This window comes from Catharus ustulatus, chromosome 3, assembly GCF_009819885.2.
Source record: "Catharus ustulatus isolate bCatUst1 chromosome 3, bCatUst1.pri.v2, whole genome shotgun sequence".
Lineage (NCBI taxonomy): Eukaryota > Metazoa > Chordata > Aves > Passeriformes > Turdidae > Catharus > Catharus ustulatus.
The window spans coordinates 40001846-40019533 of NC_046223.1; the positions used below are offsets into that span (position 1 = coordinate 40001846).

The 17688-nt window shown below is 35.3% G+C and overlaps 1 protein-coding gene across 10 annotated transcripts in view; it reads left to right on the top strand.

Moving 5' to 3' along the window:
* Nucleotides 1–17688, top strand: part of QKI (QKI, KH domain containing RNA binding) — a 156985-nt gene that overhangs the window by 101387 nt on the left and 37910 nt on the right. For all 10 annotated transcript variants that reach the window (XM_033055981.2, XM_033055983.2, XM_033055982.2 and 7 more), the window contains one exon: nucleotides 1357–1500. In XM_033055981.2, the coding sequence (XP_032911872.1) occupies nucleotides 1357–1500 (144 nt within the window). The remainder of the gene's footprint in view (nucleotides 1–1356; nucleotides 1501–17688) is intronic.

Here is a 17688-nt window from a genome sequence, read left to right on the forward strand (position 1 = left end):
TACATACATAGTGAAAAGTGGTTTCAAAGTACTGATTCTTTTGCATACATTTTTTATACCTCTCTCATGGTTCAGTTTTTTTCCTTCCATTCTTATCCTTGGCTATTCCATAAAATATTTCAGACTTATCTGAATTAAAAATAAAACTCTCTAAGGAGCAGTACTCCCTCAGATATATGTGAATATGAGGCACTGCAAACCTTTGTTGGTATTAAATCTTAGAATATTTCCTCAATGTATTAATTTCCTGGCAGAATTTTTCATTAAATTTGGGGAAAAAGACATATTTGCAATTAAAAAAATCAAAAACTGAAGTGTAAATTGTGGTTAAGCCACAAGGGTTTATCTTGAAAATAGGAGGCTCTTTATTATACCCAACTTTTTAAAGTTTAAATAAGTAGGATTTGTTTATGTAGACCTTCTTACAGATCCAATAAACTCTTTTTTGAGGGCCCATTTTTTTAAACTTGTTCATTATATTTTAAATATTGTCAAATTTAAATGAAGTTTCATAAAAATTTAGCTAGCTTTATTCACTGTTTAATGCAAAAGGAGCTGGGAAGTTTCTTCTGTGTTGTGTTTCATTATCTCATTTTTTGGAAGACAGGCTACTTCAATGTGTTACTTAAAGGTATTGGTTTCTGTTGTTTAAAGTTGAAATGCTTTGTTTAGCCTGCTTTTCCTTTCTGAAAACATTTATAATATTGATCTTTAAGATTACTGATGCCATGGATGTGATGAGTACCTGTGTAATGGTGAGCATTTTGTCACTTGCCCTTCTGTAACTTCAGTATTAAGGCCTTGTCATCTCTACTTTTCTTCATCTAGTACATGCAGCTCTTCTTTGAAAATGGCAACTTCTGTTCCTTTTGTAGTGTTTGATTCTTTGAATCTAGTTTTCATGAGTATTTGAAAGTGATTTCTAACACTGGAGAATTGTTTTCTTGTCCTTTGGAATGATTTAGATGGCATTTCTATGTCTGGAATCTCTGTCACTTTTCTTCAAAAGATTGGTTGCTTAACTATTAAATACTCATAGTAATACTGTGTTTGTATTCTTATTCTTGTTCCTTTATTCAGCTGAGGAAGGTGTTTTGAAGACACTTAAGAAATAGCTTATGTATTGCAGTATTTTAAAAAGTGTAATACAAAGCAGGAGGTACCAAAACACAAACAAAATCCCAAAAATTATATTTTGAAGGCTGAATTCACATAATATGAAAGTCTCTGAAGTATGAAGAAACATTGCTGAAAATAAAGTTCATACTATTCACAGAATTGAAGTTGTCTGCTGTTAGTGATTACTTTATACAGAATGTAAGTGCTTCATAGCTTCTATGTTTTCATTTTTTTTAGGAAGAACAGAATCGAGGCAAGCCCAACTGGGAACACCTGAATGAAGATTTACATGTACTTATCACTGTGGAGGATGCTCAAAACAGAGCAGAAATAAAGCTGAAGAGGGCTGTTGAAGAAGTAAAAAAGTTACTGATACCCGCAGTAAGTATTTGTGTGCAAGCTTTTGATTTCCGTTTTCAGAAGATACTTCTGAAATACAACTAATTTACTATAGGTGTAAGAGTAAGACTGCACTGTGACATCCAAAAGGAAGTTTAGATATGATTTTGTAATGCTCTAGTGATCTTTAAACTTGTCTCATCCCAGATTGAATTATTCCTTAGAAGAGAATAGTATTTTAAAGAGACATTGGTTTTTTTGCCTGTTTTAGATACAGGGAAAAGTTACCACCTTTAAAAGGCAGTGCTGAACGGTTACAAACACTAGTTTTCCTTCTTTCCTTCAGTATTAGTGTCCTTCACTTTAAGGCTAGGGAAGTACAACATGCTTTTATATTTCGCTTCGAGATGATTCTGATACTTAAAGAAACTATGGCATGGTTTTTTAGATCATCACATTAAACACCTTGCAAAGAGGACAAAACCCTTTAGTATCAAAAAACTTTGCTGTCAGTATACTGGGGAAAAATAAAAAGTACTGAAACTGGAAAATGGTTGTCTTTCTCATTTTCTGATAATATAGACTGGCTTCTGTACAGCTAGCTGACTTAAATCCTTTTTCAAAGACCAGAATTACCCTGTGAGAGCCCTTTTCTTAGATCTTCTCTGTTTTCTCACTTAAAGCAAGGTGACTTAGTGTGGCTGTATAGTGCATCCCATGCCATTAACTTCTGTCTTGTGCTCATCTTTACCACCACTTTTGTGCCCCTGTAAAATTATAAGAATAAATCAGATCTTTTTCAGTGGTAGAAAGATTTTCCATATTACAAGGGAAATTGAGACTTACCTTGTGAAAGAAAGTAGTAGGTGGTATTAAAATGACCTACTGATTTTGGGTACTTAGTGAATGCTGATAGACTGGCTGTGAGGAAACTTGTGATGATACATACTGTCTCTGTAAGCAGATTTATTCAGAAGACATTTTTAGAAATTACTAAAGATAGGGAGAGAGGCTTAATTTCTGAATTGCCAAAAAATGGTAGAATATTAAGCAGGAGATATGAAAATTGTGATTTAGACCTCTTGACATTGCACATTGTCAATTTCTGAAAGCAGAAGACAACTAGAGAAAGTAAATCTTCAGAATTTACTCACTTTTTAAAGAGACCTTGAGCACATTAGGACTGGGTTTATAGCTAGGATTTTTATATGGGCAAAACTTTGAAACCCTTGTGTTCATTCTTTAGCTACTACAGAGCAAACAGTTTAAAAACCAAACTACCAAGTGAATTAATTTTGTCAGGTGACTGTTTATTCTTCTACCTTCCTCTTATTGGTGAATAATATAACTGAAGGGTCAACTTCAGGATGATAGGTTACAGACCCCCAGTATGTCTGAAGTACTGATGTGTATATTCCGTGTGTGTTTGTGTTATGATTCTTCTGTGGAGCTGTTGAATGTGTGTGTTCTGAGTCTCAAAAAAATGTAATGCATTAGTAGTTCTTTCATGGTGAAAGTGACAGCTCTTTGTCTTGAAAGCCCTCTGCCTTGTGCAGTAACTTAATCAGTCGGGGAAGCACTGTAATACTGATTACAGAAATAATTGGTTTTCCCCTTTAATGAAAAATAACAACACGGGGCTAACTATTGTCTGAATAGAACATCACTTGAAATATGCTTTGTCTTTTCACTTCATTATCATCTTTATGTATTATGCATAGGCATAAGAAATTTGGGTGGTACATATTACTTGCACGAGAGTTAAAGGTCTGTTAGCTCTAATTTCTCAAAATTATACCTTGCTGAAACAGGTATGTGGTAGTACATACTAATGAATTAGTATATAGGTGAACTTGGGTTTGTACTGCCTATTGCATCTGTTCAATTAGTATAAAAAATGGAATTGTCTTCAGGCAGTTTGAGAGCTAAAAAATTCAGTTTAATGTTAAAAGCTAGGAATTGAAAACCTCTATGAGGGAAATCATAAACCTTCAAATAATCAGGGTAAGCATAAAGAAAATTCTAGTGAATTATAGCAATATGAATGAAACTGGATGTTGGAAGACTCCAAAGATAGTATAATATGTAAGAATGGGAAAAGTAAAATTCCCTTTCATATGGTAGAATACCTTCAGCAGTTAATGTTTTTCAGAGAAATGTCAAAGAATTAAAATAGGAAAAAAATGTATTTCTTCTCTGTCACTGTCCAGCTTGATTAAAATTTGAGACTATGTAGGAGAGAAGACTCTTTTCATTCTTGCCATACAATGTGACAATGCTTTGGGTTTATGAGATAAATTTCAGAAATGTGTTAGTGTTCTAGTATTCAGAGGTGGAAATTAGTTGCTAATTTTTTTGAAGGATCAGTTATTTTTGTACTCAATATGTTAAAAAGCCTAATTACATTTTCTAGCAACAGTGCAGAAATAGGCACATTTATTAAAGTGGATTTCTATTTGACTGTACTTGGGTGAACAGAGACTATTTCAGTACTAAAGTGTGTTTCTTACGTTTATGAATCTGGATCATTAGTGATTTTTTTTTTCCTTGTGGATGTGAATTAATATTTTCCCTTTTCACTTGCTCTTGCATTTTACCAAGATAGTGATATAGTCAAGTAGTTTATCTTTAGAAATGAAAAGCACAACTTGAGAAAGACTGGCTGAGCAAGCCTTTTTTTTTTTCATTATTACTCATTTGTATTTAATTTACATTTCTTAAGTATGAAGCAGTTTTTAAAAAATTTTTGGCTGTACTTCAAGTTCCATAGGATTAATTCCTTTCCTCTTCCCATAGTTCAGTGAGATACTGGTCTTTATCTACACCTGCAAGATCATACAGTATTACTACTTTCATGTTTTTCTTCAAAAAAAAGCAGAATTAATAACGTAGACTGCAGATTTTTGGTATCGCATCAAGTTGTACTCTCCTTATGCCTCCTTGTGAAGTGAATCCTCCAGATCATTGATCTCTCTTTATTGTGGGAGCTTTGAGAGTTGTTTGTTATTTGCATGAGGATGGGTGGGTCTCTTGCAAAGGAAAGGCAAAAGGTGCTCTGGATTGATTGATCACTTCAGAACAGAAGAAAAAGCTTAGAACCCAGTTAGAGGGCATACATAATTATGAAGTATAGCATACCAAACCAGAGCACCATTAAGGGTTTGAAGCTGTCCTCGGAGCTCCTGGGCTCTAGGGCTGAACTCCTCTGCCAGGAATGTTTGACCTTCTGCATAAATGTTTCTAGCTGAATGAGTTTATCTAGATATTCCTTGCATTTTACAGATGACCAGGTCTTGTTTAATTACTAATTCACATTTATATTAACTGCACATCCTTTGTAAAGGATGAGACAGATATGAAAGAATTCAAATTTTAGACAGATACTTTTTATCCCTTATTTCTTTTGATTCCACATGTTTCCTTTCTGAGGAAAAGATTGCATTTCTGGTAACCACTTAGCTATTCTAAGTTGGTCTAGAATCAGTGTTGTTCAGATTTTTTTATCGCTTTTCTTATGTTGGGGCTGCTGTAGTTTTACTTGGTTGCTGCCCCCATCTTTCTGGAAGACAGTTACAACACAGAATTATTCAGTGATGCTCCCTGTCAAACTTTGTATCTCATTTGCCACTACTACGTTGAATTTTACAGTTTTAATGGGTAGGGGATAATGTTTCAATAGAAGCTTGTTTCATTTTGCTCCTACATTTGGATCTTGCCTGTAATTGTGATTTTAGACTTTTCAGTTCTTGAATATCTTTAAATTTAGCTGCATGAGAAAGTAAATGTGCTGTATACAGCATGATTTTTACAGATTGGAGCACCTTTTATAGTGGTGCTTGGTATCCACTCATTCACTAAGTGTTCTCCTGTTTAGTCCCTATTTCTAGAGATGTTATTTTCATGGTATTTCTCTTTCTTGTCACACCTATATACAACACATCTTAATATAACAGGAGAGAATATTATGAAGGGGCAATAGTATTGGTGGAGTGGTTTGTTTTTCAGTTGAATAAGCTAAAAGCATTTCTTTCTGAAAGACTGCTTTCAGCAAGTATGATGAGATGGGGCTTGTTTATTAGTTAAAATTAATTTCTAATACTTTCCTTATAAGTGTGGTTGTAAATTTTCCTTATGGTTTATTTTCCACTACTTAGAGTAAACTGAAGGATGTCTTAATTTTTAGCCTCGAGCTTCATGTGCTGTGAATTCCATTGCAAAATACAGAGAAAAAAATCAATTTAGGAGTGTTTAACCATGCTTTAGCCTTAGTTAAAAAAAGAACATAGTTATTAGAGTAATGCTGTACATAATTTGTTGTTCTGTAATTAAGATTAGCAAAAACTTGACAATTGAAAGATACTAGGAGTTTTCATTTTTTTTATTAGCCATCTAAAAAGCCACAATAAATTCTGCATGCAAGTTTGACTTCCTTGAATAGCTCTTTCTAATTCACTCCTGCATGGTGTGTTGGTTTTACATTTTTTTGCTTTCACAAGTGAGAATATAGTGCTGCCTTGTATAGTTTCCCTGTTGAAATGTTGGGCATGCTGTGCAATCCATTGTTTGCTGCTTATTCAGTTCAAGTAATGAAATTAATAAGTGGTACAGTAGCAAAAAAAGAGCACTGCTGTCCTTAAGAGCATTTTAGGAAATTCCTAGGTTGTGTGTGTTTCGTCAGTTCTGATAGGAGTCTCTCACGGTGAACGAAGACAGGAAGTGCTGTATGAAGGGCTGCAAAGCAGCCAAACGTCTTGGCACTGAGTGCTAGATAATAACGTGGTAAACTTTGTGATGTGGGGGAGAGGTGATAGTGCCTTATTTTTAGTAACATGAAGCAGGTTTAATGTTTCCATGACTGTATGAACTGAGAGCTGCTACAGTCCTGCCATTCCTTCATGATTTGCTCTTCCTGCTTCCTGTTTTGCATCAGAAAGCCCTGGTCTTCATCTGACGCAAGTCCATTTAGTGGGAGCTGGACCTCACTATGTGATTTGCTACAGAGTCAGGCCTGGTATAGCACTGACAGAATTGATGGCATGGGAGCAGGCAGACAGGGAAAAATGGCACTGCAGCAGACTACCCTTAAGTAAATTTCTGTAGAACTGCGACTTAATATGTTCACTTGCAAATAGCATGAGAGTAAAATCTGCTACAGTGAATTTCTGATTATGGCAGTGAAAAACAAGAGGACAAGTGTTCTTCTTTTTGTGTTCCACTACCCAGTATGTCTGGTGCTGGTAATTTCAACAGCTTATTCACAAATTGAATAAAGAATTCTGAGAGTTATGTTGAGCAGTCCTTAAGTAAATTCTGCTATTCATTTTAATGGTCTGATTTCCCTGAAACTATTTACTGTCATGCAAGTCTGAGTTTTAAAACTGAGAACAAGAATTTCTTACACCAATTCACTTAGGAAGTGTTTACATATTGCACTTGATATATTACTGCAGTGTTCAATTTTTTGTGTTCACATTGGTATTAACAAAATCATTTTGGGCCAGCTGCAAGTGAGAAGTAGCACTCTCCATCATTATGTACTGCAGTGGAAACTCTCTAGACCAGTGGTTCGTTGCCACCAAAATAATATCTGTTGAATGGAAATGGTTTTTTTGAGACTCTATTTACTACAACATGTCTTGATGATTTTCACCTGAATTGAGGTAAATCTAAAATTCAAATTTTGTTAAATTTGTCAACTCTCCAGAAATTGTCTTAGTACAAAGTAGAAAATTAGAATTGTTCATCAGAATATTGTTCAGGGTGACAGAGCACTGGAACAGACTGCCCAGAGATGGTGTAGTCTCCTCCTCTGGAGGTATTCAAAACCCAGCTGGAACCTGCTCTGGGTGAGGATTAGATTCTCTTGAGATCCCTTCCAAGCCCAGTAATTTTGTGATTCCATGCTGATAGAAAAGAGATATAAAATGTGCTGTTTATATTATGACTATAAATTTGTTTTCACCTTTCCATATTCAGAAAGTTGACAAATAATTAAATGGTAAGTACAAATTTATGATGATCTGATCTGTGTCCTCACATATTTCAGTTGATTGTTTTGCAAATTTGGATATACAGTCATGTTCAAATATTACTGTGTAAATATGTCTAGTTTTATTAGTTTATAGCTTAGTTTGCAGGGATTCCTGTTCCATCTAGGCTTTTCTTATACTAATGTGAGTAAGAAGCTTCTGCAGCAGTTATTTCTAAGCACCTTTATCCAGGTGTTTACTCTGAATCTTCTTCTGGACATCTTTGATGGCTTCTAGAACCCAAGGAAATTTGTTAGTTGTGCCTACATACAGTTACTGTTGAATACCTCTCCTCTTTTCCCCTTTTTCTTCACCATCATCTATATTTGTTTATTTATGATGTTACAAATGACTAATTTGAGAAATAATAGATCTAGTTTTTGGAAAAGACCTTGGGAAACTTAGGAAATAGTCTATTCTCAAAGAGAAACAAAGACGCTTTGTTGCCTGAAACTCAGTAGGGACGTGCCCTTCCAAAGCAGGATTATGCATTGATTAGGAACTCTAATTAGGTTCTGTGTGGGTTTTGTCTGTCTTCCAGAAGTGTGCCTAATCTGTTTGGTTTTTTGGTAGACATAGCTGTAGGAGAAAAGAATGGTATTGACCTAGTCTGGTAATTTGTTTTGTGGTACCTGTAACTTCTTTTTAATTTTTAATTCCATTTTTATAATTTGCTTCCTTTAGTGTTGGCTGCTTTCCCAGTGTTTCCTCTAGTCATTTTCCCATATTTTTATTTCTTCTTCCATACTTTTGTTCTTTTTCTGTGGATAGTCCTGGAACAGAACATGTAAGTTGGGATCGTTATATAAAATCTTGTTAAAGCATTTCTCCACTTGTTCAAAAAGTAGATTATTAAGTTATGATTCTCCTTGTCTGGCCATGTTAATGAAGATGGTGACAAATCCTGCATTTCTAGTTACAGTTCAGTTTTGGTTGGTTGATTTTCTGTTTTGAAATGCCAACTTTATGCCTAAATAAAAGAAATGGTAATTGTAGAATTGTGATTCCTGGGGAGATGTAGTATAAAAAGTAAGACGTTGTTACCCTGAACTTTTAACACATTTTACACATTTAACACATTTTAACACTAACTAGACTATATTAAGGAGGTCAGATCACTTCATGTATGAGTCACCTTGGAGTGGTTTCTGGAAGGATCTTAGCAATTGCAAAGATTTTTGTGTAATACCAAAGTAAAGTAGTCAGTAAACATTTCCCTTTTCCAGCCATTTAAAGCATTCTTTATTTCTAGTGTTAGTTTGGAAATCTAGATTTCTAATTATACAAAAGTAAAGTTTGTCATAAGACATCTGTGGTTTAATGCCGACTGATGATTTACAGTCATCTAGTTGCTCTACATTGTGCTATTTTGACGTCAGACAGAAAATTCTAACCTGTGGAAAAGTGCCAAGGGTTTTTCACCTACTATTCAATAGAGAACTTAAGTGTTTCTATTTTTAAACAGTACAGAAATACCTGAGCTTTCAGTGGAGGAGTGATATGGTTTCTTTTTCTTTCATAAATTGTTTATAGGCTAAGAGTTTGATACAGGAATGTTATGGATACTGTTAAAGCAGGATAAACATAGGTGGGCATGATATAAGAGATAGGAGCTGATTATGTTAAATAGCTTATATGATTTTGGACTAGGCCATTTGTAGCATGTTTTATATTAAATTGAAGAGTGGTAAACCATCCTGGAAAGTGATTAGGTGAGATCTTACTGGAAAGTTGCATTGCTTGGAAAACAGTTCATAAGGAAAAGTATTTAAGATTCCATCAAGTAGTATGCTGTATTTCTTGTGTGGTGTTGGAAATCATATGGTTTTTATAATTTTTTATCTTATAGCTTCTGCATTTCAATAAGTATTTTAAAAACTCTGCCTTATTTTCAAACTCACTTTATTAACAGGGGTAGTTTAATGAAAACAGCACTGCCTTCTACATTTTCAGTATTACCATTAGTAGCTAATTTTTAATGTTTTCACAACATCTTCGTATGTAGTAAATTATGTTTATCAGTTTCAACTTTTATTGTAAAGGGAAATGTGTTTTATATTCCAAATAGTTTGGAAATACTGGATAGAAAGAAATTTCAACACCAGCAAATCTAATGAAGTCAGAGGTCTCTAGCATTATATCCAGTCCTTTGATATTGCAGCTTTTTATAAATGGATTAGAAGATAGGAGGTTTTCTATTTGACCAAACACAGCTGTAGATACTAAGAATTTCAGCTGCTTTATTTATAAATAAATAATTCCAGCCTTTGATAGATACTTTGCTACAGCCTCCAAAATTGTACAAATTACATTACAAATCCTTTTTCATGAGACTGAAAAAATCGAAGTCCCATAACCACCATTTGGAGTTGGCTGTCTTATGATCATTTGGAGCAGTTTTCATGAAGGCTAATTTCAGTCATGCAATTGCATGCATTTGTATGTCCCCATCTTAGAATCTTTTTGATTCCTTCATTCTCTAGGTTGTTGCCCTAGTTTGAAAATGGAATTTTAACTTAGGCTACCCTGGCTTTCTTGGCAGCTGTACTAACCATGCAGATAGTTGTACTAAGGCAAGCAAATGATACATCAGGTAAATGGAATTAGAAGGTGTAGGGGGGATTTGTCAAGTGTACGCATGGGCATTTGAGTGCCCTGGTGATGGAAGTGGGCAATTCCAGTTCCTTGCTCAGCCTTTTGGCTATGTTAGGCAGCGATGGCCTTATTTTTCTGTCTGTGGATCTGAGGTTTCAGTTTTTAATGAGCAGACCTGTAACTTCTAGGGTCTTAAATGAAAGTTTCAAAGTTTTAAAATAAAGATTGATTGCTTAGTTTTTTAGAATTAACAGTCAAAATCATTACTGTCAACAGACATCAGATGTTTTGAATAATAAAATCTTCACTTATTGTGTGGAAAAGCTGTTTGCAGGAGTATGATCCTGTGTTTTATCTTGGAAGAGATGTTCTGCAAACCCAAGGCTGCTAAGAGGCGTGTCTGGATTTTTTCTGTTTTAAACTCACTGTAGTGTGCATTGTAATGCTGTGCTAATCTCATTTGTCAGTTAATCGTATCCTGGCTTTTGGAACAGATAGACTAGTGATACAGTGTTGGGAAGAAGAGTGTTTTTTCTTAATGTCTGCAAGAGCAAAGCCTGTATTTGCCATTCAGTAGTAATTTTTGAAATTACTGGTTAATATCCAAAGAAGCTGGTTGGGATGTAGAGGGGAGCTCCCTTAGTGATCCTTGCAAGATCAACTCCTCTCCTAGTGGAATGGTGGAGAACTCTCCAAAGAGATCCTTTATTACTCAGCAGTGATGAGAGCTTCAGGGAAATATCTTACTTTTAATGATTCAAAGGTCAATCATATTCAAGAAAGATAAACATAAAAAATCAGGCTTTTAATCAGGTCATAGAACATGAACTTGTTTTCTCCTATGATAACAAGGGTACTTTAAATAAACCTTAACTTTTTAATCAGTAAAATGTGGTGGACAGCCTTAAAGGAACTCTGCCAGTATCATGAGAAAATTCCTCTCTTGTTTCCATGTAAATCATTCTGCAGTGCTTGGAAAATAGAGTGAAACATGTAAGACACTAAAGCTGACAAATAGCACAATTTATTCTTATTATGTCATGCTTTATATTTGATATATTTTACAGCATTTAAAAGTAATCTGTTTGTAGCATTTTCAGCATACAAATGTTAATAGTTTTTAAACCATTCTGCTGTCTTTAGGATTTTTTTTAAAGATCCTATGTGGCTTCAGTAACAAGATCCCACTAAGATTAGTAGTACTTTGTACATCTGAAGTGTACAGACTCTTCTAAAAGTCTTACTCTAGGTTACTTCTAAGAACTTGAAAGGTGCACCATTGTGTGCATCAGTGGTTTATGTTTGAAATCTGAGAACTGATTTTTACTAAAAGTCTCAAATTGGCTTGGAAACTTTAGAAATCTTTGCTAAGACAACTTCTGTGATGATGTAGTTGAGATGTAATGCCCAACATACTTTAGTGCTGGTTTTATTTATTTCAGTTTAGTCAATTTTCTTCAAATGTGAATCACACATAGGCTTTCAGCCAAATACAAGGTTCAGGGGAACTTAGGAAATTAGATATATGATTCCATGAAATCATTTAATGTAAATCACCTGTAATTTAAGGCATGGCTTCTCTTTCCAGGCTCAGCAGACTCTTTCTGATGGAAGTGTGTGTAGTAGAGTCATGAGAAGAAAAAGAAAACAATTTCTCCTTTTGGTGTTTCCATACCAATAACTTTGTTTTGTTTTGTTTTTTTAAAAAGCTTTGCATTTTAATTTCTTTCACTGAAATGTCTTGGTAGAATCCTGTTTAATTAAAACAATTTATTAGCAGGGAAACTTAAATGGCACAAGAGTAAACTTCTGACATTTTGGCTTCTCCAAACAGCATGAATTTCTAGACAAGCTTATGTAAAGAGTAGAAAAATTAAGTTTTGTCTTTAGAATATCAGCATGTTGCTTATGATTTAAAAAAAAAAAGTAATGTCAGAAAAAAAAATTAGTTCCATTCTTGTATTTTAAACATGTCCATATTGCTCTAGAACATTAGTATTAGTAGCATATGTTACCAATCCAGACAAGTAAACATTACAGTTAAAAGCATATAAATGAGGGTTTAGTGTGGATTCTGGAGAAAAATAAGTTTTTTTCTCAAATTATCTTTTCAGTGCTTTTCTACGCAGTTACCTTCTCTTTCCTGCTGTAGCATCCTTTAGATATCTGACTAATTAGACCAGTTCTTTTTCTGACTTTGACCTCAGGCTTATGGCTATACTCTCTTAACTGTATCAAGATTATTTTCATGTTTCTGGTGATTCAGGTTTCTTTTTCTAAAAGCATGTGGATGTGTTGTATTTATGGCAGAGAACAGTATCTATCCTGTCTGCCACATGGCCCAGATTTAAGAGAGACAGAAAAAGGCACCATCTAGAAAGCAGGGTTTAAGAGTTTTTCCACGTAGTTTCTTGGAAAAGGGAGGTTGATACATGTGTCTATGCCTTCACTTGTGTCAGTGTTTGTTGATTCAGAAATATAAATAGATATGATGAGGATTTAAGTCTCACTTCTGTTTCCTATGAGAAGTACTTAGTGCAGTGCAGAGCTCTTCTTTTCTCTTGATACCTGAAGTGCAGCATCTTAGGGGTGCTAGTCAGAGCATGGTTCTCCTGTCCTTTTTTTTGTAGAAGTGAGTTCTGCAAAAGGGAGAAAAATGTATTAAACCCAGAGTATCATCCTGCTTGGAGAGACTCTTGAAATCCTGAAGGATCTGATGCAAGTGAAATTGCTTCTCATCTCTGTAGTGATGACCTTACTACAGAACAGTTCCTTGGTTCATTAATCTACCCACACTTGCTTTTGGAAATATAGGAAACTACCTTCAAAACTGCCTCTGTAAACTCTCCAGCACCTTTCCACAATATTTAATCTGTGTTGCCTTGTTTAAAATACATTGCTTTCAGCAAAGCATAGCAACTGGTATTTCTGAATCCTTGCTGAGTCCTGCAGCCTTCTCTGAAAGATGTGTTGGGAAAACAATTTGTAAAATCATATATGAACCAGTCTGTCACTTAGGCCTCTGTAGTAAACATCCAGACCTCACACCCAACAGTTTTATATACTGACTTGCTCAAGAACTTCTGCTGTGTTATTTGCTGGTTATCTTTAGATAAACCAGTTGGGTTTTCTTATTCTTGAGACATCCCTTCCTGTACCCATTAAGACTGACAGTATGTTGTGTCTTAGTTGAAATAGGAGCTTCCAGAACGCTTAAAACTGGGGGTACAGTTGATAATAAGGGTGACTTGAACCTTTTTACTGAATAATTTCATAAGCAAAACCAAAACAAAACCAAATTTTTTGTTGTTTTCTGGTGGCGCGTGGGGTAGCTGAAAAAGCAAAAGAACAAACGTACTGCAATCCAAAATATGAAGCCGTAGAGAGATTTCAGATGCTGTCCAGCTGGACTCATTAACTGTTTTCAAATGGCAAAGCAAGATAAAGAAGCGTGGGTGGTAGCCTGTGTTTTCACCATCACAATGTGGCAAAGGAGCTTCTTTCTATTTGTAAACTGCCAAATATGAGTGTATAGTACAGTCTTAAACCTGAAAAAGAAATAGCAGAAACCCCAAAACTAAAATTATTATTTTATCCTTAATAAAGTATTAGAAATAACGCCAGGCACTAATTCTTATTTAAGTGAAGATGAGCAATATTTCTATAGTTTGAATTTGATGTTGCACTGTTCTTGGGGTAGAATAGGAGTGGCACTCATTTTTCTGTAGAGTTTTTATGGAGTATTTGGGACCATACTGCATTTAATATGTATAGGTGGTGATAGACATGTAATACACTAATACATTTACACTGTATGTGCTGTGTAAATGCTGGAGTGTAGGTATGCCTTGAATATTCTACAGGCATATGAGGACCTTATCTAGAGCACCAATAGACACTTAATTAAAATAGAGTTGGCAAGTATAATATATGGGCAGGCATAATTAATGCATCAGTGTGGTTTTATCTCAAATGCTCCTTACATCTCAGGTTAAAGTACATTGTTAGATTGTTGTGCTTATTGTTTGGTACTAGTCCTGACTTCATGAGCATCCTTATGAACCACTGAATGAACTGCATGCAGAAGTCAGATGGAGCAATATCCAAGGGGATTTTTTGGCTTGTTTTGTTTGGGGTTTTTTTGCTGTTGGTTTTTTGGGGGTTTTTGGGGGTTTTTTTGTGGTGGTGTTGGTTGTTTGGTTGTTTTGTTGTGGGGTTTTTTGTTTGGATTTTTTAGGTTTTGTTTTGTTTTACTTTTGTGTTGGTAGAAGTTGTAGACTGCATCACTAATTGGACCAGATGTAACTGGTTTGTTAGATGAGTCAGCCTACATTTTAATCATGTTTTTAACATTATGACTGCGTTTCATTAGAAATGTTTCGTGATAAAATTGTCTTTGAGTTTCTTGTTTGCCATTGCATATAGGATTTTAGAGCTTTTAAATCTGTTCTTAAAACAAATACACAGTTGGTTTAGAATATCTCAGTAATTTTTTAAGTGAAAGCTTAACTTTCTCAAATGTTACGAATCAAACTTTTGCACAATTTAAAGTCATACTTTGAAAAAAACCTGAGGTGTTAACTATTCACTTTGGATTAAAAGAGAAATCAGATGGTATGTTTTGAAATTAAATGCATTACGTGATCTCTAACATTTTAAAATTGACTTCCTTCCCTTTTGAGTAACTTTCTAAGAATATTGTCTTACTTTTGCACATTTAGCTTTTTTACTAGTTTTGCTAAGTTTTCATGTGGAGAAAGGAAGGAAAGTTGTTGTAGTGTTTACTATGGTGTTCTTGCTCCAAAAGAAATTTTGACCAAAACAGACTAAAATTAATTTTTTGGGAGGACACACCACCATCTTCATTTGCTGTAGAAGAATGAGTTAAGCCAGGGTTTAGGCTTTTCCGATGCACTGTTAGTCCAGAGACAGCAAATGTTTATTCTCTTCAACATTGAGCTGCTGTTTACATTTCAATGAAAGAGGGAGCAGCTAGGGCAAAAGAGCAAGGGTGCAGTCATTAGTTTCCTTCACATTTTCTCGATTAAAAATGACAGGGGGGAAAAAAAGCTTTGCTACAAAATCCGTACGTCCCCTTCTCAAAATAAATAACTCTGTAGAAGGGCCTGGGTGGCTTTTCAAGAATTGAGACATTCTCACGACAGGCAGGCAGCGGGCTCTTGCACATGGGGTATAATGACACAGTACTCAGTAGCATTTTATGTAGTTCCTTGATCTGTACTTTAGGCTATTACATGCGGTATATAACAGCAATAACAAGATTAATTAATTCCATTTGAGAGGTGACTAAGTACCTTCAGTAGTCAGCACACTGAAGTTAGTGGCTCAGTTGTCCCCGTGGCTGTCATTCGGCTGGCTTTTTGCCTTCCCGGTGTTTGTTCTGCATGACTTAGTGGATAGGAGATGCTTTGTCTCTGCAGCCTTGGAGCCTCTCTGGTAAAAAGCCGTAATGGAGAGTACATCCCTTCCTGTGCACAAAGGTGTTGCTGCTGTTCTCTGCCTGCACTGCCATTTTAATCTGAATGGGGAATCTGTCTGGGGACCCAGTGCAGTAATTAGCAGTCTCTTCAGTGTGTCAGAGCAGAATTACCATTGTAATGGTTTAGCAGGAGGATAAAAGGATTGAATTTGGGTCTGCCTTCCTGCCAAACTAAATGAGTTGCCATGGGAATTTTCAAATATAAGAGGCGTTTACTTAAAGCAATTTGGCGAGTTTGAATAAACTCATAAATTACGGGGTTTAGAGGAGAGATCCCTGCTTTCTCTGGCATGGGCTGAACAGCAAAGAAGGCTGTTAGAAAGCTGCTTACATTCTTAATGAGAATAAGTTGATCCATGCTCCCTTGCAGACTATCAGCTTATTAAGGCTAAACTGTTTCTGCTAAATACAGTACAGTAAGCACATTTTGAGAGACATAGTTTGCAACAAATCCCCAGAGTAAAAAGCAACATCTGATTTCTCTAAACATAAATTGAATTTCCTTTGCTAGATTAGATCTATTTTCAAGTAATACTATTAAAAATGGTTCTCTGTATTGTTTCAATAAACATTAACCTGCTATTGATTTCAACTTTCCTCTGTGCATGTAATATTTATTACAACACTTGTCAGATCTGCTTCTGAAAGGGGAGGGAGGGCATTGAGGTTTCGCTCGAAAACAAATAAGGTCCTATGGCCCTTCAAACTGTTTTTTTCCTCGGGTCACATGTAAATGTTTTCCCAGCTCAGGCCTGCCTGCCTTCTCTCTAAAGGGAGTTGGGCTTTGACCCGCTGACTTCTTTGTCAGCACCGATGCTATTGAAATGTGAGAAGATGGACTTGGTGCTTTCACAAGTGCCTCAAGTGATGAACATCACTTATGCTTGTTTAACCTTCAGCTGTGCTCCAGAAGTCAGCTGTAGTAGCTTCGGAGGAACTGATGGCCAGGGTTTTGCTCCGCTTGTTTGGAAGCATGTGTTAATGTTCTCCCAGCCACTTACAGATAGGGTAACTTAAAGAAATAGAAAAGGTTATAGTGCTTGAATACTTTGATGCTAGCTTTAAAAGTGTGTATTCAAGGACATGTCATACTTGAAGCAGTATGCAATATTTTCCCCAAAATAATTTATATCGGTTATATAGCTTAAGGCTTAAATGTTGCCTTGTGATCCTTTCTAGTACATATCTCAAATCTTTACTCATCGTAAGTATTAGGATATGGAGGTGGAACTAATTAAAAAGAGAGCAGTACTGCCGTAATGGCAGTAATTTTAACTTTATTTTAAAGCCATAAAAATACGGTTAGAACTCCTTGATACAGTCTTACATCACTAGCAGGAATCCTGTAAATTAGCAAAGGAAAATAGTGAATTTGTGCTGGTGATTCAGTGGTTGAACAGCTGCTAAGTTCTAACAAATTCCTGAACTGTTACTAATGATGCAGCTGAAGCTGTTTGGTAGCCTCAGGGTACTGTTTCTGTGAAACTTTAGAAATATCTCCAAAGAAATTAGAAGACAACAGGAGCAGCATTTACTCTTACTAATACTCAAAATTTTAACTGTTCATTCAAAGTTACTTAGAGAAATAATGTCAGGAAATTGATTCCATCAGACTTGATTCCCACCCCCATACTTCCTTATTTCTTAGATGCGTTACTAGAAGGCAAAATTTTTCATAAAATATTAATGAATATTTACAATAAAGTAAAAATTGTATCTAAGTGTTTGTGAAGTGGCTTGAGAAACTGAAACTATGAAAACTTCTACACTCTGTATTATAAGATGGTTGCTAAATGATTAGAGGACATTATCAGCATTAGAAAACATATAGAAAAGGCAGTATTACAGGAGACTCTTTGGGATACTGAGTTGAACTGTGTGCATCACTTAGGTCCTTAGCTCCAATACCTTACAGCACGTGTGCAAATCAATGCTTTTTGCAAAAATCAGGCAGTAAAAAATCTGAAAAAATAAAAAGGTATATATTGGTATGATGGTTTTCTGATTTCATACTCTGGGATTTTTTCTGCATTTTAAAATTTTAGTTCTACAGGTTGTGGGGTTTGATTGGGACCTATATTACATCACATCTTGTTCATTCTTCCT